General features: G+C 52.7%; 1 protein-coding gene across 1 annotated transcript in view; it reads right to left on the reverse strand.

The window, feature by feature from the left end:
* Nucleotides 1-5,585: 5,585 nt before the first annotated feature.
* Nucleotides 5,586-8,985, reverse strand: part of SFT2D1 (SFT2 domain containing 1) — a gene marked incomplete at its 5' end in the record, with an annotated part of 10,822 nt that continues 7,422 nt past the window's right edge. The window contains 2 exon segments of the mRNA XM_014589248.2: nucleotides 5,586-5,801; nucleotides 7,340-7,369. Of these exon segments, the coding sequence (XP_014444734.1) occupies nucleotides 5,762-5,801; nucleotides 7,340-7,369 (70 nt within the window).

Consider the following 8,985-nt stretch of genomic DNA (forward strand, 5'->3'; position numbering starts at 1 on the left):
TTTCCGGGCCCGTCGGGTGGCGTTGGTTAAGGGCGCTGGACCCCCACACGGCCCTCTGTTCAGCCTGGCTGCTTGCTTTCTACTTTCCCTGCCTCTCCCTCCCCCTCTCTCTTTCTGGTCAAATGAAAAATAAAAGTTAAATAAAATTGTTTAAAAAGACAGTCATCGTAAAAGTAAAAACCCAATTTTGTGTCTAATAGGTGAGAGTCGCCCCGTTAGGACAGTGTCCTTCCTGCCAGCAGTGCTGCCCAGCAGCCCAGAAGGAATGACAGACCCCAAAGGCCTAGGGACGGGGCTTTCCTTCAGCACCCACGTCTGTAGAATGAGTGATCCAGCTATTACGAAGCAGGGAATCAGAAGTCAAAGTTTCACACAGACAGCCCTCTGTTAAAAATAATCACAGGCCCACAGCAGGGGGTGTGGTGGTTCGGGGGCTGGGGCCCGCGTGGGGAGGGGTCTGAAACAACCAGTGCAGTGGTGTGCATGCCCAAAATCCTGCCAGGGGAATGGAGAGGGGATTGCCATGCCACATGACCATCCCTCGGGGGCTTCTCTCTCTCCCTCTGTGTCCTTTGGGGGAAAAAAGTATCTATTGTTTAGATGAAAACACACTTTCCATCCCATCTGCTTGGAAACCTTGTGTGAGGGTGGCCCAAGAGCACAGTCAGGGCCAGCAGGTGGTGTGGTGGTTAAAGGCACTGGACTCCCACATGGCTGACTGCGGTTCGAGTCCTGGACCTGGCGGCTTGCTCTACCTCTTTCTGGTTCTCTGTCTCCCTTTGGTCAAAAATGGAAAAATAATGATGGTAAATAATTATTTAAACAGAAAAAGAGCACATTCAAATGCAGGTCAACTAAGACGTAAGCCAAGTACCCCAGCCCCGTGGCACCGTGGGCACCAGTTGAGGCAGCTGCGGACTCAGGGTGCCAGAACAGTTCTCACAGAGACAGCCATTGACTGGGACGCATCTCATCTGTCCCACGGATTAAACAGTCTTAGAATAAGGCCATCAGGACACCTGAGAGCGAGTACTTCACCGACAGCCGCGTGTGTGGGCCGGTGCTGTGGGCAGCTGGCTGAAACAGGGGCCTGCAGAGGGTGCCCGCCCCACAGGGCAGCTCTGAGGATGGGAGAGCAAGGCTCCACGCCAGGGCTGAGGCCAAAGCCAGACCAGAACTGTGAGAACGAGGGAGACTAGGACGCGCCTGTGGGTAGGGGTGACTGGATTAGGGGAAGCCCACCCCACCCAGCAGGGGCGTGGGCATTCTTGTGTGTGTGTGTGAGGCTTTTGCTATAGGAGAGCGAGCGTGTGAGAAATCACCCCCTCCCTGGGGACGGCCACACAGCAGTCCCTTCTCTTCCATTCTCCCTTAGTGATTTTGGGTACACATGCCCACTGTGAATTTTAAGTCACCAGGTCCAGGATTTGAACTACGGTTGACTACGTGGGAGTCCAGCAACATAACCACTACGCCACCTGCTAGTCCCAGGATGTGGGCATTCTTAAGCCAAGAAGAGAAAGTGAGCATACTGGCTGACCACGCTCACCAGACTAGGCCCCAAGCCCTCCAAGTCCTCCCAAGCTGACCCAGCCCGGGCTCCACGTGTGCCAGTCCCTGACTGAGTACCCGGCCCAGGCAGCGGCTAGGGGGGCTGAGCAGCTTCTCTCTCTGCCCCTGAAAGCCCAGGACCAAGTGGGTTCTGTCAGTGAGGGCAAGGGCCTCTGCACCTCACAGTGGGCGCTGCCCCAGAAGGGACGGACGCCTCAGCCTGCAGACTCAGGTGAAAACACCCAGCACCCGCCCACCCAGCTACCCTGGCCATGAAGCCTGCGGCACCTGGTAGAGAAGTCAGAAAAGGCGACCAACAGATGGCATAGCTGTTACTTCGCTGGACTCCCAAGTAGTTAACTGCAATTCGAGTCCTGGACCCAGCAGCTTAAAATTCATGCCAGGTGCATGTGTGAGCGTGCCCAAGATCCCGAGAGAACCGATGAGGAGGGATTGCAGAGGGGCCCTCTCCCGGGGTGAGGTCTCACTTTCTTTCTGTCTCTGGAAGCACACAAGCCCTATAGCAAAAATCTCTCTAGAAAATAAAAAAATCACTGAGAAGTCAGAAAAGATTGGCGGGGCCCGGGAAGGGAGAGTTGGAGAAGGCATGTGTGGAGGCTCTCAGTCCCCATGCTGTGGCTAGTGTGGAAGTCACACACTCGGTGTGGCCGACCTGGGCAGCCAGGACAGTGCCAGGGCAAGGGGAGTCCAAGAAGCAGCTAAGCCACACCTCATGACGGAGAGGGGACGGGAGAGGGTGTCAAGAAGTCACGTGTGAGATGACACGGGCTGTGGCATGACATGCCCAGGACACAGCAGTGGTGGCACCTGTTTCCATGTTCAATTGTAACACTCAGTCGTAAAACCCCATGCTCGTTTAGCACTTTTGGAGCCATGTGCTCGGGCTCACCTGGTCGCAAGCTTCACCTGAGCTTCCCGAACTCACCTGGTCACAAGCCAACTAACACGCCTGCGCTTCACCTGAGCTTCCCGAACTCACCTGGTCACAAGCCACCTACACGCCTGCGCTTCACCTGAGCTTCCTGAACTCACCTGGTCAGAAGCCACCTAACACGCCTGCACTTCACCTGAGCTTCCCGAACTCACCTGGTCACAAGCCACCTAACACGCCTGTGCTTCACCTGAGCTTCCTGAACTCACCAGCGGATGAGCTGGCCAATGTGAGTAAAACCAAACCCATGCTCTTAGCACTGCCCATGTATTTTCCAATTTCACAGTCACTCAGACTGTCACCTTCTGGGAATGAACGTGACCCCACCCCCATTCTATTGGACGAGGTTGGCACCAAAGCCTTTCCTGACAGCTCCCCTGTAAGACACTTTCAGGAGGAGTGAAACGTGCAGCTAGCCCACACTACAGTGCATGTGCGGGCCCAGGCACACAGCTGCGCTCCACATGCAGCTGGCCGGAAGTGCAATCACAGCTGGTAACAAAACCGTACCCAGATCAGCCACGACCCACACGGTGCCCGGCTTTGTCATGTAGCCACACTCACTCAGGATGTAACACTTACAAACGTGTTCCCGAACATCGGAACAGAGAGCAGACTGTTTCCCAACACCCCCTCCACATGCTACACTCCGTTATGTACTTCGATTCAAATAATTTTACTTAATTTGGCCGAAAGTAGTAAAAAATCTAGAACTAAAACTAAACCTGACCTTGAAAACAGTAGGAGCCGTGGAGCCCAATGCATAGGGAGCTGGATCCCACTCCGCCGACCACTGGGCACCTCTGGGTGGGTGCCCGAATCCTGACAGGATGCAGAAACAGAGGTAAAAGGGCCGCAGTGTGACCGCACACCACTGGTGGGGGAGGGGCGTGCTTGCTCTTGCTCTGGTAGTGCACACACCCCCTGGCAAAAAAGGAAAAGCTAATTCCAGTTTTTAAAAATCCCCATTACTGAGAAAGAGACTGTCAATAACTTGTGTTTAGATTTCTTCTGCCAACCCCGATCTGTTATTATGAAAGCCCTACGGGATTATAAGACGTTTTGGAAACCGTTCAGATACTAATTACTTTAAAGTCTTTCTTTTTTCTCTTTTATAATGATTATAATAGACAGCATCTATTCCCCATGAAATAAACCACTTTATCTGAATGATTTCATTTAAAGCACAGGGGAGCCTGAAGAGAGAAGTACTAGTAATGTTTTCATTTTACAGATGAAGAAACAAAGTCTAGCCAGTTGCCATGGCTGATGGGAGAGGCCAGTCCAGGCTGTGAGGTCACCAGCACCCCCACCCTCCAAGTCCAGGGCTCCCAGGACTGTTACTTTTTAAAGAACCACGCAACCCCAAGGGGCTTGTTTTTGTGGATTCTTTCTGATGTCGACCCTATTAGCAATTAAAACTGAGACTTTAAAGAAGTGAATACATTTAAAACAACAACAACAAACCCATCCTGGTGACAGATTTCTAATGGCAAAGAGGTATTTTGTAAACTAAGTAACACAGTTGTTCAGCGTTCAGACCCTGCCAGCTTACGGAGCTGAGGATGGCGGGAACCTAAAAGGAGTGACGTGCCCCACGACTACCCCCACCGCGGGGCAGAGCCCTCTGCGAAGTGCTCAGGTGGAAGCTGCAGCCCCCATACGCTGCCCTGATGCTGCTGGCCTGCTCCACCGGGAGAGCCGAGCTCAGTACCTGGTTTCTTATTGTAACCTGGAGGGAGAGAAGCAAACAAGGGGTGGTGGGAAGAAGCTGCTAATGCCCTGCAACTCAGGCCGGGCACGTTGCCCCTGGCATGGAGTTTGGTGGCCCACCGATGTGTCCACGCTCAGAGTTCCAGGGCGGCAGGCAGAGCGGTGACCACTGGCCTTGGCCGCAACGTGGACAGTGTGTACACGGCTACACCTGGCCTGGGCCTGGTGAGAGGACCCCGGGGGCCTCTAACATGGAGAGGACATTGGTCGGGCAGTGGCGGGTGTGCTGTGGCGCCACGTGGTGCAGGCAGGTGATGACCCCCGCAGACCCGTGCCACCTGCTTTCCCGAGGAGCAGCTGCTCACGCCAGCTATCCCCGCTGTTCCCCGAGCAACCCACAGCCCCACATGCCCCCCAGCTCCTGGGAAGCAGCCAGCCTGGTAACCCAGGCCAAGCCTCCTGGGGCTGGCCGGCCCACTGCAGACCTGCCGTGCTGGCTCCAGGTCCTCCACCCGCAGCTGCAGTGCCACCTGGCTTTACCAGCTGGGTACCGGCCCAGCTACCTGGGAGACCCCAAACATCCACACCTTTCCGCCTGCGAGAGGGTCCCCGACCTTTACCAGGACGGCTTACAAGGCTGAGACCCAAGGCCGGGCCCTGGGGTCTCCCTGGTCTAGAGGTGAAAAAGCTTAAGCTGGCAAGCAGGACCCTAAACGCTTCTCTGCCTCTAGCCACCCTCTGCTGCTGGGGCCTTGCCAAGACCCACCTGGCCATGGTTGCGGCCATTTGGAGCCCCAGTCCCCCAGACAACTTGCCCCCAAGAGCCATGTAACCATTAGCACAGCACCCACCACCCAGACCCCTCTGCCCTCTTCCCAGGGAGCCCCAGCCTTCCCACGGCACCGCTGCTGGTAGCCAGGGCCCAGGGCGCACACGTTGTACTCCGGAGACGTCGGGGCGGAGACCCTGCCGTCCTCACTTCCCTACAGGAAGATTCCATGTTGCCTCAACTAAACCTTACTAAACAGAATCAATTAAAGTGTTATACATTTGACCCAGAAAATTTTGCTTTTCCATGGGTGGGTTTATTTCAAAATTGTAAAGATTTATATATTACTTTTTACTACACATAATATGCATTTTTTTGGCTTAAAGTAAAAAGTTTCACATTTAAAGTTTTTTTAAAAGTCTTAAAAACGCAGACATTAAAAAAACAAGCTGAACATATCTTGCAACACAGGTTTATCCCTTAAATATTCACATTTCAAAAGCTTGTCTGAGCAGATTAAAAAAACTGGCTAACAATAATTTACAAGTGGCAGTAATTAAAATCTCCTTATCTCTGAGAAAACATATTAATGAGGCATCGTGAAAGGACAGTTACAGGCACGTAACAGTTTAATCAAGCGTAGATCCACCAGTACATACACACGGGCTCAGACTGCCACTGCGGGCTTCTCGGGGTCATCCTTTCACTGGGAAAAGCATCCTTCACCGCAGAGGGCAGCCGCAGCCAGGGAAGTCTTTGCCACGAGTTCCTGATTTTCAACTCAGAAAGGAGGAACAGCATTTAATGACGGCGTCCCTGGCGGAAGAGAGGGAGAGAAAGCAGAGGGTGAGAGTCCCTTCCTCCGGGGCGCGTCTGCGGGGAGTGGGGTGGGGGGACCTCAGCAAACTCTGCACACACTGACCGCACGCCTTCTCACCACACACTGCGTGGCCACACACTCTGTGACTGTGCACTGCGTGACCGACCACACTGTGTGTCAAAGACCGACACCTTCTGACCTACGGCAGTACTGCCGAGCAGCACCTGAGATCGAGAGCCGAGACGTGGAGGGGCTGTGCTAATTTCTGAAAAGGTATTTACTTAGGAAATCTTCGCCAGCATATAACACTGGCTTAGCAGAAAGAAATTTACATGCCAAACATAATCTAACAAAGAATTAATTTTATTAAAACCAACAAACTGAATTTTAAAAGTAAAATGTTTATAACTACATCCTAAAAATTCAAAACAATTAGTGATAAACATCATTTCATATTTCCTTTCAAAGCTGTTTGAACCATCATTTAATACTTTTTAAGTTTTAATAATCTACTTTTTTTTTGGAGGGTTTTTTGCTATAGGGCGCGCGTACTCGCCAGAGAGAGAGAGACAGAGAGACAGGAAGCAAGAAATCACCCTTTGGGGGGATGGCCACGCTGCAATCCCTTCTCCTCCATTCTCTTCTCAGGATCTTGGGCACGCACGCACATGAACCCGGCGCGAGTTTAAGCCACCAGGTCCAGGACGTGAAGGGTCGACTACGTGGGAAACCAGCGAAATAGCCACTACGCTAACTGCTGGTCCCAATATCCACTTGTAATAATATAAGTACATGGTTCGCAAATGCAAGACCTTAAGTTCTGGGGAAAGAGGTCCTTTCCAGAAGACTTGTTCTCCCTGCAGACCGTCCAGCGGTACAGGAGGGGCCTGGGGTCGAGGCCACCTTCCGTGCACCCTGAGAGCCCAAAGCGGTGCCCCAGCCGAGGCTCCCAGGGTGCTCGCCGCCACGCCCTTTCGTTCTGCGGCTTTCTCATCTGCAGCTGGCCTGGTTTGCTTCTTCTCATGTTTAAAATGGAATAAAAACAGAATTTCTACCAGTTTCCTTCACTGTTCATACTAGGCACACGATTTCACTATTTTTAAAAAATACATAGTGTGTCTTCGAATTTTATAAAGCAAAGCTGTGCCTTGCCACGGACTGTTTATGAATCTCTCCTAAATAAGATTAGAGTTGTCTTCTTTCCTCTACAAATTAATACATTTCTCTGGCAAAACGTAAGGAAACAGCAGTTACCTCTTGACAAACAACTAAAATGTTTCTGCTGAGCGTTGGCAGCCAGGACAGGGCCTAGGCATGTGGAAACCCCAAGGGCAATAGGAAGGCTCACCGCCCACCACCTTCACAGGGACTCAGAGCTCACAGGTAGGTACTACGCCAGACAGGGTTCTGGTCATCTTGTCTCAAAAATCATTCATTTCCCTTTAAGAAAAAAGCCTTTCAAATTTCAACATGAACATGGTTTATCAGGAATCTGTGTACGAATAATGAGGAGACGGGACTCGAACGTGCTCACCTTGCATATGGAATGTATGACAGACTATACCTGCAAGAGAAAGGCACAGGGTGAGACCACTGCGGCCATGCCAGGCTGCGGTCAGCATGGCCCTGGTCCAGCGTCACCGTGTGACCAGGCCTGCCGGCCTCTGCACCTGGCATCTGCGAACAAGTGCCAACGCGGCCCCCCACCTCCTGGCGCGTCACCAGCCACGCTTACTCTGACCCGCACTAACATTTCAACTGCTCAGTGATAAGTCAGCCAGCCTTCTAAGCTTTCTTCCTAATGGAAACTATAAAAAACTGAGACTCTCAGGGTCTTCGAAAAGTTCACTAAAATGTGTATGACAAAAAACTTTTCGTACCAAAATAAAGCCATATTTAATTCCATTATTCCACAAGCTTTTTGAAGTTCCTCCACAAATTACATTCTCCTTTTGGAGTAAACTACTAAGTACAGATTAAGCAGCAAAATTCAAAACAGAAAAAAATAAGTATGAGATTCAGTTTCCATTTCTTCACATTTCCATGAAAATGAGTGAAAAGACATTACACAGCCCATGTGAAACGTGGAGAAGTGTCGCTGTGGAAAGCCTTTTGCAATAGGGCATATGTGCTGCTGTGTGTCTCTCACAGAGACAGAGACAGAGACAGAGCCAGAGCCAAGTGAGAACTCGCTGCCAGGGAGGACGGCCATGCTGCACTCTTCTCCATCCTCCTTCGGAGTCAGGGTCCAGCACTCGACCCCCCGTGGGACCGGCACCTTCACTAGGCCGTACACTGATGCCCTGGAAGGGCAGAGCGAGGGCTAAGAGAAAGCTGATCCCTAAGGAGTGCAGGATGGGCTGGCCCTAGCACAGCAGCGAGCGCGGAGGATCCCTGCAGGCTCGGGGGCCAGGGCCCACGCGGCCAACCACTGTGAACCCCAGCCCAGCAGTTTGAAAAGATGCCCAGCACGTGTGTGCACACGTGCACAACCCCGAAGGGATGCAGAATGGAGGGAAAAGGGCTGTGCGTGAGCGCCCCCTGGTGCCTCCTCTCTCTCCCTCCCTCCCCCACCCCCTCTGATATGTGCCCATGCCCTTCAGCAGTAACAAAAAGCAGGAAGGGGTTTTCTGACTATCAGAAGGAAGCAAACAAGACTTGGTTCTTATAAAAAAAAAAAAAAAAAAAAAAAAAAGGGAGCCAGCCTCTCCCGTCTGACCAGGAAGAGCTCCAGCAATCCGGCAGACAGTCGAGGCCTTCTCCACAGTCACCAGAAGTGCAGGGCCCAGAAAGGAGGGAGGAAGCGGGTCTGGCCAGCAAGAGAGGCACAACTGCAGAGACGGGGAATGGAGCGAGCCAGGGAAGCACAGAAAGACAGTCCCTGTGAAGACGCCGCAACATCACGGCTGCAGGGTGGACAGCGGGGTGGACCAGAAGGTGCTATGCGGCTCGCTGCAGAATGCAGGCCCACTGAGCTCCCTGCAGGTCTGGCCCGACCCCAGTGAGGCTCACCTTCCCGGCTTCTCCTCCAGGGGTCACGTGGCCGTGTGACACGTGAGCAAGGCACACCCCCACCAGTGACCTCCCCACATAGGTGACCACCCCACTACCCCCCAGCCCACCCCCCTCGAGGCACAAGCCTGTGGCAGGGCCCGCCGGGCTCTCGAACCCGCGCCCGCC

The sequence above is a fragment of the Tupaia chinensis genome, unplaced genomic scaffold, assembly GCF_000334495.1.
Source record: "Tupaia chinensis unplaced genomic scaffold, TupChi_1.0 Scaffold000346_1, whole genome shotgun sequence".
Lineage (NCBI taxonomy): Eukaryota > Metazoa > Chordata > Mammalia > Scandentia > Tupaiidae > Tupaia > Tupaia belangeri.